The sequence below is a fragment of the Panthera uncia genome, assembly GCF_023721935.1.
Source record: "Panthera uncia isolate 11264 chromosome B2 unlocalized genomic scaffold, Puncia_PCG_1.0 HiC_scaffold_24, whole genome shotgun sequence".
Lineage (NCBI taxonomy): Eukaryota > Metazoa > Chordata > Mammalia > Carnivora > Felidae > Panthera > Panthera uncia.
The window spans coordinates 14751829-14772818 of NW_026057580.1; the positions used below are offsets into that span (position 1 = coordinate 14751829).

Genomic DNA, 20990 nt, shown 5'->3' on the forward strand with positions numbered 1-20990 from the left:
AATTTTTCTCATGGCTCCCTATGCCCAGCCCTGACCTTTGCCAGAAAGCTTCAGAACACAGCTGAGGCCATTTGGCTTCCTCCACTGCCCTTCCTTGTCTCACCTATCAGCATCCCCTCTAGGTAGATGTGTTCTATGTGGCATGGCATCACTAAAGAGAAATTACTATAAATGTTTTTAAATGATTGTATGGGCTTATTTGCTCACCTTAAAATTGGTGTGCTAACTAAAAACTACCTGTTAATTAGAATTGAAAAGATGAATATAATCTCATAATTACCTAGTTAGACTTCATTAATCCACCAGATAATTTTTTACGTTCAATGCACTGGCTGCAGAATTTTTTATCCCCCCCCCCCAAAAAAAGACCCACATGCAAGAACCCTACAAGATTAAACCATACTAATGCAACAATTTACCTTACGAAGTTGTTCAGCTCCATTGTCCCATGAGTGCCTAATTTCTCCAGTTGCTCATGTAGTTCCTCAGTCAGTTGTCCAGTGAGTTGATATAGGTTCACAGTCCCTATTTTCCCTTTGATCGTGACATAAAGTTTTTCATGCAGTGTAAAAAAAGTATCTTTTGGAATTGATGCTATAAACAGAGAAAACTATTTTCAAAAGAAGCAATGACTCCTTGAAGCAAATAGTCAACGTACATCTACTATTACTTGGTCAGGAAGGACTAGATCCAAAGTCCTCCCCTTACATAAAATGGCCTCCTGCAAATAAGAGCAGATGAAGATTCGACCTATCCTGTGAGTCAGTAAAAGTCTGTAGGGAGATTCACTCTAAGGGGTGATCTACAAGTGGGTGATTCGGAGGACCTCTGGGAAACATAAATGTAGTGATTTTATTTTTATCTTTATTTATTTAAAAAAAAAGTTTTGATGTTTATTTTTGAGAGAGAGAGAGAGAGAGAGACAGAGCATGAGTGGGGGAGGTGCAGAGAGAGAGGGAGACACAGAATCTGAAGCAGGCTCTAGGCTCCAAGCTCTCAGCACAGAGCCCAACGCAGGGCTCCAACTCAGAAACTGAGGTGAGATCACGACCTGAGCCGAAGTCGGACCCTTAACCGACTGAGCCACCCAGGCACCACTTATTTCCATGTTAGGCTTTCGTTGGCTTCCTATCCTTAACAAAGTTTACAAGGCATTCTACTACCTTTCTAGTTTTCCCGTGACATTTCCAGCCCCTTCCTGCCCCCCCTCCTGAGATTTGTATTCCAGGTACAGTGTATTCTAATATTTATATTTCCCATCATTTTTATAAGATGTACTATCTGCTCAAAACTCTTTACTTGACCAGCCTCACCCCATTCCCACACACCCGCAACTATAAGCCACACATTTATCCTGCCAACTTCTTTTTCTCCTTCAAGTGTTTTACTGAATATCACTTCCACCAGGAGGCCTTTCCTAATCCCATGAGTAGCTCTTGTTCCTTTGCATTAGTGTTTGTTCATGATCCTTCCATGATACATACACACTCTGGCTTGAGTTTGGCCAGTAAGAGTATGAATTTTTAAACTCACTAGTCTTACATATTTTTCTTTAATCCTCTTTTATTGTCTGCAAAGTAACTTTTGCAAAAAAATAATGTTTGGTTTTATATTTCATCAGCCTATTATGGGTAGGTTACATTTTATACAAGTTCATTAAAAATAATGTTTAGATCTCCTGAGCATACATCTCTGTAGTAGGGGAATGTACGAGAGGCAAAGGAAGCTGGCTCAAGAGTACTTATATTGACATATTTTGTCTATTAAATAGAAATATTTAAACATGAAAGTCCCCAATGGAGGCAGAGGTGAAAAAACTTGGCCACTTCTATGCAGCCCTAACACAGGAGAGGTTGGCACATTTTTCTGGAGGGATATATGAAGATACAGATCAAGAGCCTTCAGAATATTTCTATTCTTTGATCTGGAATTCCATAGTTTATTTATTTAACTTTTTAAAGTTTATTTATTCTGAGAGAGAGAGAGAGAGAGAGAGAGAGAGAGAGAGAGATGAGACAGCATGAGTGGGGGAGGGGCTCGGAGGGAGAGGGAGAGAGAGAGAATCCCAAGCAGGCTCTGCACAGTGTGGAGTCCTACGCGGGGCCTGAACCGCGAACCGTGAGATCATGACCTGAGCCGAAGTCGGACGCTTAACCAAATGAGCCACCCAGGTGCCTCTGGACTTCCACAGTTTAAATATTAAGAAGCACTAAATCATCAAAGAATTTGGCCAACATGTTGTGATTTTCATGCAAGCAAAAAGAAATGATCATCATGCTATCGGTCACTCACAGCTTTTAAAACTGTTCTGTTTTAATGGTAAGAAATGCATGAGAGGCTACATGAAGAGAAAAACTAAGAAAGAAGCAAAAACAAAAAACAAAACAGAAAAGAAAAGAAAAAGAAACCAAGGAAAAGAAGAATCAGGCACAAAAATGCAATCGCTCTGCATTCTTGGGAGGACAAATGGCTTCAGCACCACACATTTGCAGCCTGGGAAGAAATAAAGTGGACGGTCACACCAGAAGCATGCTGACAAGTACAATCCAGCAGTCTCTGAGGATGGAGAACAAAAGGCCGCCGATTACATGACGCCAAGCCCCACTTACCTTAATAGCCCTATGGAATGTGCCAGGCAATGCCATAGTAAAGGGCTTACTAAGCAGTGGAATTCTACTTTCAGTGAGCAGAGTAGCAACATGTGATCAAGCCAAGAGCTATAGCCTGAAGAACACTGTATACACGGCAGCAGATGTTCATGTCCCAGCGAACATCGTGGGAGCTGTAACAGGATACAGATTCCGAATATTTTCCAAATAAACAGCAGCGAGGTAACCTCGTCTCTTACACACGTCTAGTTAAGACTGAAATGAGGCTGCCAAGAATTCGTTTGTCAACTACCAAAATCATCAGATGTTCTTTCTATCTTACGTTCCCACTTTAGAGCATAAAATAAGGGCTGTCATCATTCTCGGTAGAGGAGTGAGGGGCTGTTACCCAAAGCTGCTCTTGGACCAATGCTGTATTCAAACAAACTATCTGAAAATATTCTTTACCTGTACGATAGACGGGCTTTTGCACTGCTAGTTCAAAATTTACTTCTTTGGATTTTAGAAACACATTAATTCCCTCTTCTTCAGTAACAAAGGTCATTCGGGTGCCCATAACAAAGACTGTAAATATTGGTCCATACTGGAAGAAAACACATAAATACAGATATTAGGAAGCATTTCTAATAAAAAGTTATGGGCCACGGGTTACACAAGAACCCCAGTGCTGAAGTTATAGACAAGACACAAATTATTATGCTTATATATAGTAACATTATACATTTTGGCAGATTCAGCCAAATATAAATTATATAAATCATGATTTCTTCTGTCCTGATACTTAACCTTCCTTTTGATCATGTTATTTGTTTGAAGCTTCCTTTCTTGTAGTAAGAAATAATAATTAGAAATAACTATTAGAAATCATGTCAACAGTGATGTTTGAACCTTGTTTTCCAGATAGCAGTAGGCTTACGAGCAATCTACTGCTCAATTTTGTTCAAGAAAAACATACAAAACAGCTGACTGATTTTACCTTAAATCTGTGGGCACGCAACAATGTCCTGCGATCCTGAAAAGTCCTCTAATGTGTTCACTGTCTCACTTTCCAAAATTACTATTTCCCTAGGATACCTGCCCTACCCATGCCACACAGAGATAGTTCTGGCTTCGTAGCTCACGAGGAAAACGGAGGCAATCAAGTAAGGGCACTCTCAAATTGTCACCACCAGATCTTGCAAAGATACACATTTGTATCCATTCTCCATGCTTCCCTTTGGGTTAGGACAGAGGGGACGTCCTGCTCCTGTGGAATGTCTGCACTTGCTCACTTGCATCATGGATTCCACACTCTTACCTTCTCTTAACTCCATGTTTATGCACCCTGTCATCCCACATCATCACTCCTGCCCTCCATCAGGTCACCAGCAGCCTACAAACACTAGCCCAGAGTTTGATTTCGGGAAGTCTGTGACTTTATTGGGAGAAAAATATATCATTATTTTCATTGACTTCAAATTGTAATTTAGTATTTTTTTCGATGATGAATGCAGGCAACAAACCCCAATCTTATCTGTGACTCTATCATCGAAAGAAACCATTGTTCCAACTATATTCTCTTATATTCTGTGTCTCTTTGGCATCCATTCATCACAGGGCCATTATATTATATATATTTCTTATTCTTGATGCTCTGGCATTGGAGTTTCACTACTGGGTAGAGATTGTCCTCCTGGGGCTAGCCAATTCTTTGAGGGAGCAAAGGGCTCAGCCATCCAGGAGCATACCTTTCACATGCAAAATAACCAACCTTGAGTTTATATCACCATCTACTTCCTTATCTAACCCTCACACACCAAGTCAGTATTTCCCCTGCCCGAAATCATCCAAAGGCCAGGTACCAGGCAACTAGACCCCACCAGTATGGCCCGACACCTGCAAGAATTATTCAAACTAGCCAGTCCTAAATTGTTTTCCCTGCCCTGCTTGCCTTTCTTGAGGAAGCCCCAACAAAGGCTCAGGCACAGGCTTTTCTCTTGCTGTTAATGTCTGCCTCCTGACTCTTTCTTCCCTGTGGCCCTGCATGGTACCCAGTGGCCACACTCTCGGACCTGTGAGTATAATACACTTCTTCCTTCCAATCCCTCCTTCTCATTTCCTCCTATGGCAGCTCTGACTTTACAATATCACATGCAACATATACATTCTTAGAACAATTACCCATACTTTCATATCCCATCATTGTCACTGTAAGTATTTCGAAATATTATGCTTGTCACTACTTCGATATTACAACCATTTCTAGGACCACCCTGAAATGGCACGAGATCATTCCTCTGACACACTGTTGGGCCCCATCAGGCAACTGCGGGCTTGTAACCGTTAAGCCACCTAACAGTGAAGTCTCATTTTCTTACACTGGTGATCTGGACATCTGCATTACTTTCCAGTATTCCTTATCTATAGTTATTTGTTAGTCGATATTTAGAAGCAGATGAAGGATTTCCATTGTTGGTTAAAGTTTTGTTCAAATGAGAATTCCAATTAGGAAAGTGGCCTCTGTAACACATATAGGTACCCAGGCCACAGTGCAGAGCAGATGAGTTCAAACACATTGAATAACTGAGGTAACTGCTGATGCATGGTATTTAAGGTAACTTATCGCAAAACTGTATCGTGCAAATGATCATGTGCGATGTTATAAATCCGTTTTTTGGGTCTTATTTGATTTGCTTTTGTTCTTCTGTGCATGATGTCTGAGTGTTATGAAGCAAAGGCAAGCACATACAGTATGTCATAGACATGGCCCTTGTGTGTTGTTTCATTAAAATTTTTATTTTGAGATAATTACGGACTAGTGCACAGTTATAAGAAATAATACAGAGCAACCCCACGTAGCCATTACTCTGTTGTGCCTAGTGTTAACATCTTGCAAAACTACAGTATGGTGTCACATTGGTATTGTGGCCGCTGGTATTGATGAAGTCAAGGTACAGAGCGTTTCCATCATCACAAAGATGCCTCATGCTGTCCTTTTATAGTCGCTTCCATTTCCCTCTCACCCCCACCTCTTCCTTAACCCTTGGCAATTGCTAACCTGGTCTTCATTTCTATAATACTGAATTTCCAGAATGTTATACAAAGAGAATCAGATAGTATAGAAATTTCTCAGATTGGCTTTTTTTTTTTACTTGGCAGAATAATTCTTTCCTTCCTTGGGGCACCTGGGTGGCTCAGTTAGTTAAGTGTCCAACTTCCACTCAGGTCATGATCTCACGGTTCATGAGTTTGAGTTCTGCATCAGGCTCTCTGCTGTCAGCACAGAGCCCACTTGGGAACCTCTGTCCTCCACTTTCTCCGCCCCTCCCTCACTCTCTCTTTCTCAAAAATAAATATAAATATTTAAATAAAATAATTCATTCCTTTACATTTCTGAGTAGTACTCCATGGTATGGATGTACTACAGTGTTTTTTAAACATGTTGAAGGGCATTTGTGTTCTTTTCAGTTTGGGACTATTATAAATACAGTTGCCATAAACATTAATGCACAGATTTTTGTGCGAACGTAAGTTTTCATTTCTCTAGGATAAGGGCCCGGAAGTGAAATGGCTGGGTCATATGGCACCTGCATGCTTCATTGTTGAAAGAACTGCCAGAGTGCTTTCCAGAGTAGTTGTACCATTTGACATTTCCACCAGCAAGATATGAGTGATCTGTATGAGTTTCAATATATGAGTTTCTCTGTATCCTTACTAGATCTGAGGTTGTCACTATTTTTTATTTAGCCATTCTTATAGGTGTGTAGTGATAGCTCATTGTGGCTTTAATGTTTATTTGTTTATTTATTTATTTTTGAGAGAGAGATACCGTACACACGAGCCGGGGAAGGGCAGAGAGAGAGGAAGACAAATCTGAAGCAGGCCGCAGGCTCTGAGCTATCAGCGTAGAGCCTGATGCGGGGCTCAAACTCCCGAACCATGGGATTACGACCTGAGCCCAAGTCAGACACTCAACCAACTGAGCCACCCAGGCAGTCCTCATTGTGGTTTTCATTTGCATATCCTTATTGTCTAATGATGTTGAATGTTTTTTCATGTGTTTATTTACCATCTGCATATCCCCTTCAATAACCTGTTCCTATGTCATTTGCCATTTCTTTAGTTGACTTGGGGTTTTTTCAATGCTCAGTGTCGAGAGTTCTTTATATATTCTAGATAGCAGTCCCTTGTTGGATATGTGGTTTACAAATATTTTCTCTCAGTCTACAGCCTGTCTTTTCAGTCTCCTAACAGGGTCTTTCACAAACAAAAGCTTTTAATTTGGATGAGGTCCAATTTATCAGTTTTTGTTTTTATACATTGTGCTCTTGGTGTCAAGTCTAAGAACTAGTTTTTTTGGCCCCAGACATTCTCATTCTTTTCTAAAAGTCATATAGTGTTATGTTTCACATAGAAGTCTACGATCTAGTTTGAGTTAATTTTTATATAGATGGAAGACTTAGGTCAAGGTTCATTTTGTTTTGTTTTTGGCTTAATGGTGTCTGATTGCTTCACTGCTATTTGCTGAAAAAGCTATCTTTATTTCATTAAATTGCATTTGCAATTAAATTGAACATTTAGCGCATCTGAGCTCTCTATTTTGTTTCATCAATCTCTGTATCTATCATTCCACCCACATAATCTTGATTAATGTAGCTATGTAATGAGTCTTGAAATCGAGAAGAATGACTCTTCCCATTTTATTCTTCTTTTTAAGATTATTTTAGCTATTCTAGTTCTTTTGTTTTTCCATATAAATTCTGAAATGATCTTGTCTATATCCACACCTTACAGGAAATTTGGTAGGATTTGCATTAAACCTGTATATCAATCTGGGAAGAATTGGCATCTTTACTATGTCGACTTCTGCAATATGTGAACACAGTATGTCTCTTCATTAACATCTTTGATTTCTCTCATCAATGTTTTGTAGTTTCCAGAATAAAGTCCTATACACATTTCATAATTTTTACACCTATTTCTCTTTTTGAGCAACGGCACTGAATTTTTAACTACCATTTGTACATGTTCATTGTTACTATGTAGCGATACAACTAATTTTTGTGTGTTGACTTTGTATCCTGTGACCTTGCTGGATTTACCGGTTAATTCCAGATTCTTTAAGTAAACAGCCACAGCATGTGCAGAGACAGTTTTATTCGTTCCTTTCCCTCTGACTCTTATTTATTTTTCTTGCTTTATTGCACTCATGGAACTTCCAGTACCATGTGGAATAATAGTGGTGGCAGTAGACATCCTTGCTTTTTTTCCAATCAGAGATGAAGCATTTATTCTTTCACCATTAAGATTGCTGTTAGCTGTAAATTTTTTGTAGATATTCTTTATCGAGTTGAAGAAGGCTCCTCCTATTACTACTTTTCTGAGAGTTTTTAAAAATCATGAACGGGTGTGGGATTTTGTCAAATGCTTTTTCTGTACAAATTAATGTTAATGTGTTGGTTTTTTTTTTCTCCTCTTACCTATTAATATGGGAGCTTGGACTAACTGATTTTCAAATATTGTACCAGTCTTAAACCCCTGGAATAGACCTCACTTGGTCATAGGTCATATAATTCACTTATACATTGCTGGATTTTATTTGCTGATATTTTAAGGATTTTGCATCTTTATTCATAAGGAATAGTGATCTGTAGCTTTCTTCTTTTGTGCTGTCTTTATCTGGTTTGGTATCAGGGTAATCCTAGCTTCATAAAATACACTGGGACATGATCCCTTCTTTTCTACTTTCTGGAGATTGTAGAAAATTGATGTCAACTCTTCCTTAAACATTTGGCATAATTTCCAGTAGAACAATCTGGGTCTTAAGATTTCCTTTTTTGGGAGTTTTGAAATTATGAACTCAATTTCCTAAATAGTATAGGGCTATTTAAATTATCTAATTTATACTGAATAGTTGTGGTAGTTTGCATTTTGGGGGGGGAACTTGGTTCATTTCATCTAAGTTGCCAAAATTTCTATGTGTAGGGTTGCTTATGGTGTCCCCTTATCATCCATTTGATGTCTGCAGTGATATGCCCCATTCTATTCCTGACATTAATAATTTGTGTCTTCTTTTTCTTGCATAAGGTCTTTCAAAGTAATTGATCTTGTCAGGGATTGGCTCTTTCTTTCACTGGTTTTCTCTATTTTTTTCCTGATTTCAATTTCATTGATTTCTGTTCTTTAATATTTCCTTCCTTTTGCTTGCTTGGGGTTTATTTTGCTCTTTCGTGGGGAAGGGGTTGAAAGACAAGCTTTATTCATTTCACACTTATGTGCTTTTATAATGAAAATATTTAGTGATAATAATTTCCCTCTCAGCACTTCTTTAGCTGTGCCCCCAACTTCTGATAGGTTGCATTTTTATTTTCTTTCGATTCAGCATGATTTCTTATTTCGCTCAAGAATTTCCCTTCAACTCATAGGTTATTTACAAATATGCTGTTTGTTTCCAAGTGTTCAGAGTTTCCTGTCATCTTTCTGTTATTGATTTCTAGTTTCATTCCACTGTAGTCAGAGAATACATTGTACAATTTGAATCATTTTAAATTTTGTGCGGTCTTGTGGACCTGAATATAGTCTATCTTGTCCTATGTCTCATGGGCACTTGAAACGAATACATAACCTGCTTTGTTAGGTAGAATGCTCTACACATATTCATTAGATCTGTTGGGTTGGTGGTCTTTTATAGTCTAGCTGATTTTCTGCCTAGCTGTTCTACCCATTGTTAAGAGAGCATTGTTGAAATGTCTAATTATAACTGGATTTGTCTGTTTCTTCTTTCAGGTCTGGTTTTTGGTTCACATAATTTACAGCTCTGTTGTTTGGTGCGTACAAATTTAGAATTGCTAATTCCTTCTGACCATTTTATAATGGTCATAAATTATCTCATAATGTCTCCCTCTGTCTCTGGTAATTTTACTTGCTCTGAAGGTACTTTTTCTGCTATTAATATAGCCACTCCTACTTTCTTTTGACTGATGCTTACATAATATATCTTTTTCCATTGTTTTTTGTTTTTCACCTGCCTATTTCATTATACTTGAAGTGAGTTTCTAGTATATATCATAGAGGTGGATCACTTTTAAATCCATTTTGCAAATGTCTATCTTTCAATAATTGTATTTGTACCATTTATAACTTAAATTATTGATATATTACGGTTTAAGTCTCTGCTATTTTATTTTTATTTTTCTGTTTATTCTCCCTGGGTTTTGTTTTTCTGTTTTATCTCCTTTCCTGTGTGTTATTTTAACATTGTTTAGAATTCCATTTTAACTTATTTATACTATTTTTAAGGGGACCTTTTGTGTAGAGTTTTTTAGTGATTACTCTAGGTATTACATTAGATATATATAACTTATAGTCAGTTAGTATAGTCACTTTTTAAAGTTTTTTATTTTAATTTCAGTATAGCTAACATACCGTGTTATATTAGTTTCAGGTGTGCAATATAGTGATTCAACAATTCTATACATTACTCAATGCTCATCATGATAACTGTACTCTTTAATCCCCATCACCAATCTCACCCATCCCTCCACCGCCTCCCCTCTGGTAACCATCAGTTTGTTCTCTCTAGTTAAGAGTCTATTTCTTGGTTTGTCGCTCTTCTTCTTTTGTTTGTTTGTTCCTTAAATTCCACATTTAAGTGAAACCACATGGTATTTGTCTTTGTCTGCCTGACTTATTTTGCTTAGCATTTTACTGTTTAGTTTCATCCATGTTGTTGCAAATGACAAGACTTCATTCTTTTTTATGGCTGAATAATATTCCACTGTATGTATATGTGTGCATGCGTGTGTGTGTGTGTGTGTGTGTGTGTGTGTGTGTATCATTTCATCTTTATCCATTCATCTGTTAATGGACACTTGGGCTCCTATATCTTGGCTATTGTAAATAAATACCGCAATAAATACTGGAGTGCATGTATCCGTTTGAGTTAGTGTTTTTGTATGTGGAGGGTAAATACCCAGTAGTGCAATTACTGGATTATAGGGTAGCTCTATTTTTAACTTTTTGAGGAAACTTCATACTGTCTTCCACAGTGGCTGCATAGTGTAGCCATTTTATCAACTCAAGCAAATCTCTCTTTATGTCCCTTTACCCTCTCCCATTTGTAATGTAATTTTCTTAGGTAGTTCCCTTACATACAACTAGGACAATATCAAATAGTGTTATAATTGTTGCTTCAGGCACCGATAATAATTTAGAAATCTCAAGAAGAGAAGTCTGTTGTACTTACACATCTTCTGTTTCCTGTGTCCTTTCTTCCTTCTTGATGTCCAAGATTCCTTCTTTCATTGGTCCTTTTCTGTTTAAAGAACTACTTCTACTCATTTGTTTAGGCTAGTCTTCTCGCAGCAGATTCTCTTAATTTTCCTTTAACTGAGAATGCCTTGATTCCTCCTTAATTCCTACAGAATATTTGTCCTGGAGATAGGACTCTAGGCAGACAGTTCTTTTCTTTGAGCCCTTGAAAAATGGTATGCTAGTCCTCCTGGCCTACATGGTTTCTGATGAAGAATCTATCATTCCAGTTTCTTTTCCTACCATAATAAGGTTCCATTTGTCTTTTGCTGCTTTTAAAAATTATCTCTGTCTTTAGTTTTCAGAAGTTTGACTTTCATTCGCTTTGCTATGGATTTCCTTGGGTTTATCCTGTTTGGGATTAGCTTGGCTTTTCAAATCTGTAGGCTTATGTCTGTTACCACACTTGGGAAGTTTTCAGTGCTACTTTCTACAAATACTTTTTCAGCTCCACCCTCTTTCTCCTTTCTAGGACTCTGATGACATAAATACTAGGTCTTTTACAGTCCCTGAAGTTCTGCTCATTTGCTTTCAATCTTTCTTCTCTTTGTTTTTCATATCGGGTAACTTTTATTGACCTATGTTGAAGTTCACAGATTCTTTTCACTCTTCTCCATTGTGCCATTGCACTCATCCACTAAGTTATTTTTTTCTTTTTTAGTTATTGTATTTTTCAGTTCTAAAATTTCCATGTTTCCTCTTTATATGTACTATTTCTTCGCAGAGACTCTCTGTTTTTTCCTAAGACTTTGTTTTTTTTTTTTTCATTTGTTTCCAGCATGCTTATAATTGCTTGTTGAAGCATTTTTATTATAGCTGTCTTAAAATCCTTGTCAGATAATTCTAATATCTGTGTCATCTGTTGATTGTCTCTTCTTATTCAAGTTGAAATCCTCCTGGTTCTTGGTATGAGGAGTGATTTTCTACTAAAATCTGAACATTTTGGATATAATGTTATGACACTGCATTTTATTTAACGGTTACATTTTTCCAGGCTTCCTTTGGCATTATTCTGATATGGGAAAGGGGATGCCACCTCATTGTTGCCAGGTAGGGGGATGGAAATTCAGGTTCATCACTCAGCATGGGGAGAGAAGAACTCCTTATTACTGCTGAGTAGGGGTGAATGCTAAGTCTCCCTTCTAGGTTCTTCTTATATCACTCTGGCTGGGAGAAGAAGGGGTTCTTCATGACTGCTCTCACATGACACCACTGGCCTGGAGGTGAGGTGTTTGAAGAGCAGCCTCTTTATTGCTGAATGGTGGTGAAAATCCTGGCTCACCCTCTAAGGTTCATGGGTCACCACCTCAGTGAGTAGCAGAGGGACTGCTTGTTATTCCTCAGTGGTGGTACAGTCCATGCTCTAGGTGTGGTCTCCATTAACACTGTTGTGGGGGTGGCCTCATTATTGCTGAGCAGTATGGAAAGTCAAGATCCCCCTCTAGGTCTCTTTTGCCACTACCATTGCTAGGAGGGGACGAGTTTTACTTCATTTCACCCTGGCTAGGAGTCAGGGGTAGCCTTTCCACTTGGCACTTGCTGACTGTGGTGACACCATGTTTTTTTTTTTCTTCCCTGTGGTGTTTGCCTGGAGCAGTTACAGCCGAAAATTTTTCTATCTTGCTAGGCTGCTCTTTTTTGGACCTTTACCTAGAGAGAGTCGGCTTTTCTTGGGGCTTACTTTTTTGCCTGTGCCCACTGGCATCTCTAGGTTGCTGGCGTTTCTAGAGCCCAATCCAGATATATGATGCAGAAAAAAAAAATCAAGGAAATTCACTACCATATTGTTCATCAGATCCTGTCCATAGGTCACTAGCCTATCAGCCCTCCTCTCTCCACCTTGCAAAATCATCTCACGTTTGTTTTATATATAATGTTTAATTCATATTTAGCTGTACTTAGTGGGAGGAATAGGGGAAAGTACAACTACCCCATCTTTTCAGAAGCAAACATCCCTAATTCGTTTTGTTTTATTTTTTCACTCACAGAATATCTCTGAAAGTGATACAAGAGAATGGAAACATTCTTGTTGGAAGAGAAAGTAGGCATTTAGAGGACAGAGATGAGACGAAGACCTTTCGTTGTATATATGTTCACGCCTTTAGAATATGGACCTATTTGAAAAAAAAAACACACATTTCTTTAAAGAAGCACACAGCCTTTCAATTCTGGTGGTGATGTCACAGCGACGTGTTTCTTAATTGTTCTACTTCTTTCTTGGAAACCACACAGAGCCACAAGGAGAAAAACATATGTGCACAAGCAACATTATTGAGCTAGACAACAAGAAGAAAATCTACTAACTACAAAAAGCATGACCCACGGCACTTGAAACCAGTAGAACTCTTCTCTCTGCTCTTAGAAGCTATCACAGCACCGTGAGAAAGACGAGGAGCATGTGCAAGGAGTTCGACAATGGAAAAGCCCAGAAACACCCACTCTGAGATAGGAGAAGGAAGTCTACAGAGTTGGAACCACTATGAGATGGGCTAGGATAAACAGCCCATGGATACTGAGGGACGTAGCAAAAGATAACACAGAGAGTGGGCTCCCAAAAGCACTTTCTTGTAAAAGCGAAGAGTACACCTGAGAAGACAAGGGTCACCTCTTTTCCTAGCAGCCGCTATTGAAGAAAGGCAGTGAGAGCTCAAGCGTGAAAGATTGCATCCTAAAAAGCAGAGGAGCCATGGGTGCACAGAGGCACTATATTTTCACTGTAGCAAGGGAGGATAGGATAAAAGAGCTCTGTCAAGAAACCTGGAAAGCAACTGCCCCCAGCCAAAACCTCCTGCTGACAGCTGGTCCAAGACAACTTAACGCCTTAAAATACAGTTAAATGGAGGCACTTAGGCATCCGACTTCGGCTCAGGTCATGATCTCACAGTTCTTGGGTTCGAGCCCCACGTCGGGCTCTGTGCTGACAGCTCGGAGCCTGGAACCTGCTTCAGATTCTGTCTCCCTCTCTCTCTTTCTCTGCCCCTCCCCTGCTCATGTTCTGTCTCTCTCTGTCTCTCAGAAATAAATGAATGGTAAAAAAAAAAATAAAAATATGGTTAAACAAAAAAGAAAAATGTCACCACTGTAAGAAAAATTCTTTAAAAAAGGGCAAAAAAGGACATCAGAACTTCCTTACAGATGAAGTAACTCACCAAAAACATTCTGCCATAGGGCACCTAAAACCTGTAATGCAAAATTATTTTTGGAATAAAAAAAAATTAATCTAATAATTTTGCCAACTGCGAAAGAAATAAGCAAAGAAGAAACATAAGAAGCCATGGAAGAAACAGCCAGACAATAGAGAAAAATTAGGAGATAAAGGAACTGAGGAAAGAAACAAACAATAAAGACATTTCTAAATAAAAGATAATAATTACAAGAAGCACAAAGGAGACTATAGGAAATAGTCTAAAGACAATACAATATAGAAATGCAAAAAATATTAAATAGAATTATGTGAAAAGAATTTTAGGGGAAATGATAGCTATAGAAAACAGGCAAAAGAAGTTGAACCTGTGCATCACGGGACGTCTTTTGCAACTCCAAATTCATTTATCCAACTACTTAACTCAGCATTTCCACTTAGATGTCAACATTCCAAACTCCTATGTATCTAAAGCTGCACGTCTGATAACGTCTTCCCTTCCAGTAAGTTCTTGCAATCATGGCGATCTCACTGGACTCCCATTCCCTAGCTACTCAGACCAAACTTCTTGGAGCCATCTTGGACCCTTCACATTCTTCTACACACCACGTGCAATTAACCAGGAAATCCTGCTGCTTCCACCCTCAACATATACCCAGCCGCTTCTCAAGTTTCCACTGCTTTCTCCAAACCACTTGACCTCAAGTTTGAATTACTGCAAAGAACCTTCAAATTATCCTGCTTTTATTCTTACAGTCCTGTTTTTAACAGAGCAGCCAAAGTGAACCTTTAAGATTTAAATCAAATCCCATCATTCCTCTGCTCAAAACACTCTCAAAAGATTTCCTACTTCACTCTAAATTATAAATGCTTTTATACTTTGAATCTGATCATTCATTCTATGGATACATTTTCACACATACAAATGGGAAACAAACTACGGTATGTCAATTATTAAGTCACTGTTGAAGGAAACTATAATTTAGGGAATACTCTGCAGCTTTTAAAACAAATGCAAAGGCTTCTGTTTTGGTGTAGGACGAGGTAGAACCAGGTGAGATAAAGATTTCACTGGCAGTTAGGAAAAGATGAACAGGTGATAAATCACTATTTAATTCCCTGGTGGCATCTGTGAATTCTTGGTATGGATTGAAGGTCAGGACTGAAATAGGCACCTTTGAAAAATCTACTGCTAACATCACACTCAAATGTGAGATACTGAATGTGTTTCCGCTAACATTAGGAAAAAGACAAGCTTGTCTAGTCTCACCACTTCTAGTCAACAGCATGTTATGAGTCCTACTGATGGTAATAATATAGGAGAAAGAAACAAAAAGCATAAAGATCAGAAAAAAAGGAAGTACATTTATCTTTTTGTAAGACATATCGTTTATGTATAAAAATCCTAAGGAATCTCCAAATTAGCTAGTAGAACTAATAGGGTGAATTTAGCAAAGTCACAGGGAATAAAGTTAACATAAAGAGAACAGATTGTATTTTTTATGTTTCAACGGGATACAACTGGAAAACAAAAATTAAGGCAATTTTATCCACGAGTGCCTCCAAATATAAAATACTTAAAATAACTAACAATCGCATCACAAAAAACTACAGAATATTTCTGAAAGAAATTATATAGCTAAAAAATGGAGAGATAGACAGTATTCACAGCTTTGGAGACTTAATATTATTATGAAGTCAATTCTCCCTAATTTCCTAATAGATTTAACAAACTTCCAATCATAATTCCAGCAGTCTTTATGATACATATTGACAAGCCAATTCTAAAACTTATAATAACATGCAAAGAATCTTGAATGCCAAGTCAATTACAGAGAAATATGGACGGCTATCACTGCCTGGTTTAAACACTTACTATAAAACTACAGTATTTAAGACAGTGTACTAGTAACAAAGGAGTGGGCATATAAATCAATGGACTAGGATATAAAGGTTAGAAATAGATCTACATGTATATGGTCAACTAATTTTTGAGAAGCGGCAAAGGCAACCAATGAGGAAAGGAGAGTGGAACAATTAGAATAACGAGACCATCCAGATTGGGGAAAAAAATTAACTTCACCCCTGACTCTTACCACACACAAACACACACCAAAAAAGTAATCACTCAAAATGGATCATAGGCCTAAATGTAAAATACAAAATCACACACCTTTTAGAAGAAAACAATAATCTTTTTGACCTTGCTTGACCTTCTGAGACAAGCCAGTGAAAACGTTCCTTAAAATTTATTAAAATCATATGCCTAAGAAAGGCTACCAGAGACAAAGAAACATTCTTTTAAGATATCATTTTTCCTATATCTGGCTCTCAATAATTATGGTATCTAGAGTGGGCTAGAATATGAGGAGGTAGGCAATCCCGAACACTCAAAGGAAAAGGTGTATATTGTTACATTTTTTTTTTTTGCAAGGGTAACACAATAATATAAACAATTTAAATATTTATGTCACTGGACTAGGCACTTCCACTTTTAGGAATTTATTCTGAGGAAACAACTGGATAAGTGCCAACATCACAACCACACGACACACATACAGCAATGCACACTGAAGCACTGGTAGCAATAAAGGGAAAAAGTTGGCAGTAACTTATATCCTGTTTTTGAAAGATACACTGTATTTAAAAGCTATTTTAAGGACAAAAACGTCTCTACAACAACATTACTAATCTTAGTATGCAGTGAAAATGGATCTCATCATCATCAAATAAGAACACCAGCTGAAAATACAGCGCAGGCTAAATTTGAAAAGACCGTTTGTAAGCAATTTTTACAGCAGCCTGGTGTTCATCTCAGTTCGGACACGTATTTACTACACGTTTTCATAAATTTAATTTAACTGTATTTCACTTCTGTGTTTCTGAATTATTGCAAGTTGTTAGCTAATGTGTATACACTTAGAACTTTTAAACTACGGTGAAGTAACTAGCATTTATAAATTATGTATCTACTTCCAAAAGGGCAGCTACGAGCTGATAAAAATCTGTTCATAATCGATAAAAATCTATTTCTTTCGAAAACTCTTGCATAAGGTACAGCTGTCAATATTTGAGTAATGATCGTCTTTATCTGTGGATCTAGGTATGTTCTCCGTATTCTAGTACTGCATTTGAGAACCCGGGAAAGAAAATAAAAAAGAAAACATTACCTCCTCCGCAAACCCCACCTGCTAAGGCCACATACCTTGATTCTTGCTTTCTCTATAAATTCTAGAGGGGCTTTCCCAAACTCAAATCCAGCTCCAATCCAAGGAATCCAGCCCCTTATGCACGGGGGTCCACGCAAATTCTTCCGCTGAAAGAATAATAAAAGAGCAAGGAAACCCAGGATTATAATCACTGTTGGGGAAATTAGTTCCATGTTTTTGTCTAGCGCCTTCCACAATCAGAGAAGGTAAAAATCCTGCCGCCGTGGCACTTGCTCATTCCCTCTTGGGAGGGTGCACCTACTGGACCTGCCAACTTGTCTGCTACAACTTCCGCAGTTTGTCTGCCTTCTAAACTGTAGCCTCTTTTCCCCGCCCCAATTTTTAGATGACTTTTGCAGCATCGCTCCCTCCTCCCACCTCCACTTGTCTTTCCTGCCCTGGCCACCCCGGACCAAACGCTGGGGCTGGACCGAACGGGCGCGGGTGAGGCGGGGTGGAGGGCGGGGCGAACTTGCGCCGTTGCCATGGAGACCGGGGCCGGCGGCGCGGCGGGAGCTTCGCTCCCGGCCAATTGGAGAATGGCGCCCAAGAGGCGCGCAGCCCGGCGGACTACATTTCCCAGAAGCCTCGTGGGCTTCGCGTTGTTGTTCTGCTCTCAGTCCGGTGCACCGCTGCAGCCGGGGCTGCTAGGAAGGCTGCAGGTTCGCGGGGCTGCCTGACTGAGCCGAGCGAGGGAAATGGTCCCCGGCCCGCCACTCGCCGCTTGAGGACGGGCTGCCCTGGCAGAGGGGCAGGCCAGCCGCGGCGCGGGGCGCCGGCCAGAAGGGGTGCACTGTCGTCCTGTCTTGCTGCTGAATGTCGGTTCCAGAGGATGAGGAGAGGCTTTTGCCGCTCGCCCAGAGATGGCCCCGGGCGAGCAAGTTCCTTCTGTCGGGCTGCGCGGCTACCGTGGCCGAGCTAGGTACCCGGCCGCCCCCGCCTGGGCCTCCCCCGCGAGTCGTCGAGGTGCCGCGCTGGGGGTGGGGGTGAGGGGCACGGGGGTGTTCGGCCGGCTGGGTTGCGCCCTCTTCTTGCACACCTGCCTGGCAGATGTGGCAGGGCGGGGGCAAGGCCGGCCTTGCGAGGAGGACTGGAGGTCACCAAGGTCTTTTCCTTCCAATTGCGTCTCCCTCAGAGGTGTGCCATTGTGCCTGAGTGTCTACTCTTGGAAGCTTCATGAGCGGTCATTCCTCTGTAGGAATCCTTTTCCCTTCCGCGAGGATGACCTTCTAATAAAAACACAATCCACTTTTCATCCTTACTGAGATCATCTGATTCATATTCTTACATAGCTTCACTAGATCATTGTCTTTTGGGTCCAAGTTGTGGAACCAACTTGTGGGACTTACGTTATTAACCTGTCACTTACGGATCGTCTACTCAACATCCGTCAGTTGTCCTCCTTGAGCTTAGCTCATCTATACTGTGGTTACCTTGCAGGATTCTGAGAAGTCAAATGCTAAGTCCAAAGCAGGGCACTTATTAATTGCAACATTGTCATAATAGCTACAGTACTAGACTGTGGTGATAGAGCTTAAAAGACTCAACCCTGACCTTACAGGCGGGTGGGGACACATGCAGAGACAGACAGTTCCATTGTGCTAATTATTAGTAATGAAGATATCAAGTACCATAAGAGCGTAGAAGATGGACAGTTACATATGCATAAGCAAGTCAGAGAAAACTCGAGACCACCTGGAGAGAATTTGGATGCCCTTGCATGAGCAGGTGGCGTTCTTTCCAAGGATTTTGTAAGCGGAGTGCCTATGTGTTCCCTCTGAAGCCTTCTGTGTGCATTTTAAGAATACCCTTTCATTTTCTTGCCTGTTGCGGGGGGGGGGGGGGGGGCGGGGAGCAACGGCTTTGATGTGTTACCGTTAGGCAATGGTAGTTTGTCCTCTTGTGAAATGAGTGTATTATTATGTATTTCTGCAGAGCCAGAACGGTCTGTTGTTTTGCCCTTTATGCTCCTCCACTCTTGCCCTTTGGACCCTCTATGTTTTCTTCATTCTTTTCTAAAGCTGATGGGAAATTTTTGTTATTCATTGCTTTTATTGAGATACACTTCATCGGCTTTTTAAAACATGCAAAATCAGATTGCTGAATTAGGTATTTGCACTTCGTTTGTTTGCTGGTTTGTTTTTTAACTTGCTAGTTTCCCCCTGTGACCAATGGCTTTGGCACAGAACCCTTCCTTTTGTTAAAAATTTGTGGAGAATGGTGTGGGGGCTGGGCATGAGAGGTGGGGAAATCAGAGTATGAGATGGTTTGAGTACAAAACAATTTAGGATCGGAACCTGAAGCGTTATTTAAGTAACCAGCAAGTAAACGAAAATTATTTTGAGAGGCACATGGTATAGACGTGCCTATATCATAAGACTTTTCGGGGCTCATCTGTTAAGAAAGCATGGCTTAAATTCTCTTCATGCAAACGACTTCTGTTTTAGGGGAACTATCAGCAAGATATTTTTTCCAAAGACCAGTGGTAAGATTTAATATTCCCTTCCCCCCTACTGTCTTCTCTTAGAAAAAGCGTAACTATGGTTTTGTGTCAGGCTGTGGTCATTGAAAAGACTCATGTAATGTCAATAATGTGCATGAACTTCTCTGAATCTGGTTATTTAAGTTATTCAAGACATTATGCCTATAAAGTTATGAGCTTGATCTTCCTAATGTGGGCCAGTTAGCTTCATCGTTTCGAGGTAAAATGTCTAGCTTGAATTCAGAATATAATTATTAGAAAAATTGTTTTCAAGTACAGTGGGTACTTGTGAGGAGGCCATACATAAAACTTAGTGCTGGAAAAACGATTCAGTATGTGCCTTAATCGAAAGTATATTGAGCATGCTGCCCTTGTATAAAAAGACAACATTATAAACTCTGTATTACATCTTCCATATCTCAAACTTGGGGTCAGTGAGCATCACCCATGAAATTATAGAATTCAGCTTCACCTGCATTTATTAGGAACCTGTCATAAGTAGTATAGTATTCTAAAAGTCACATTGTGTCCCAATCATGGTTGCAGTCAAGGGGGCATCACAGAATATGAATCTCTGAAGTTATTCCTATGGGAATGCAAAAATTAAGGACTGAAGTATATTTTAGGCTGAAATTTCTGAGTAAAAAAAGCCCAAATCTTGTCACTTACCCCCCCCCCACCCCCAGTGATCTGGGGGGTAATCTGGGACAATGATTCTTAAATTTGGGAGTGCATAAGAATCAGCTGATTTCTAAACCCCCCTCAACCTACTGAGAATCCATAAGCATGGGGCTGGGAAATAAATACTTTTTCACAATTTCCCCAGCTGATTCTGATGTACTCTAAAATTTGAGAACCGCCCATCTTGTAGTGACTAAAATATTAGACCTATGACTTTAGAATTTTAGAATTTTTGTTGGTTTCTCTGAATGTTGCGGGTTTCCCCCTCATTTTGTTTTTCTTTGTTAGCAACCTTTCCCCTCGATCTCACAAAAACTCGACTCCAAATGCAAGGAGAAGCGGCTCTTGCTCGGTTGGGAGACGGTGCAAGAGAGTCGGCTCCCTATAGGGGCATGGTGCGCACAGCCCTAGGGATTGTTCAAGAAGAAGGCTTCCTAAAGCTTTGGCAAGGAGTGACACCTGCCATTTACAGACACGTAGGTATTTATCTTGATTCCATCTGGTAAGTTTGTTATGAGTGCTGTGTTTGTGTCCTCTGCTTTTGTGTTTAGCCGTGTCCAAAAACCAGTAGCTTTTTT

At 39.7% G+C, this 20990-nt stretch overlaps 2 protein-coding genes across 6 annotated transcripts in view; one reads left to right on the forward strand and one right to left on the reverse strand.

Annotated features, from left to right (window-relative positions):
• Positions 1-17644, reverse strand: part of LOC125938524 (24-hydroxycholesterol 7-alpha-hydroxylase) — a 94303-nt gene extending 76659 nt beyond the window's left edge. Inside the window, exons 1-3 of one of the 2 annotated variants that reach the window (XM_049653748.1) lie at positions 17246-17644; positions 3057-3192; positions 420-594 (exon numbers count right to left, since the gene is read on the reverse strand). In XM_049653748.1, coding sequence (XP_049509705.1) covers positions 420-594; positions 3057-3192; positions 17246-17422 — 488 coding nt within the window. In that variant the 5' untranslated portion in view covers positions 17423-17644. Of the gene's footprint in view, positions 1-419; positions 595-2609; positions 2755-3056; positions 3193-17245 lie in introns of those variants that run through there. The other variant, XM_049653749.1, reaches the window with a different exon arrangement.
• Positions 17645-17837: 193 nt separating this feature from the next.
• Positions 17838-20990, forward strand: part of SLC25A27 (solute carrier family 25 member 27) — a 29014-nt gene continuing 25861 nt past the window's right edge. For 2 of the 4 annotated variants that reach the window (XM_049653751.1, XM_049653750.1), the window contains exons 1-2: positions 17839-18171; positions 20701-20892. In XM_049653751.1, the coding sequence (XP_049509708.1) occupies positions 18066-18171; positions 20701-20892 (298 nt within the window). In that variant the 5' untranslated portion in view covers positions 17839-18065. Of the gene's footprint in view, positions 19735-20700; positions 20893-20990 lie in introns of all 4 variants that reach the window. The other 2 variants (XM_049653753.1, XM_049653752.1) reach the window with 2 other exon arrangements.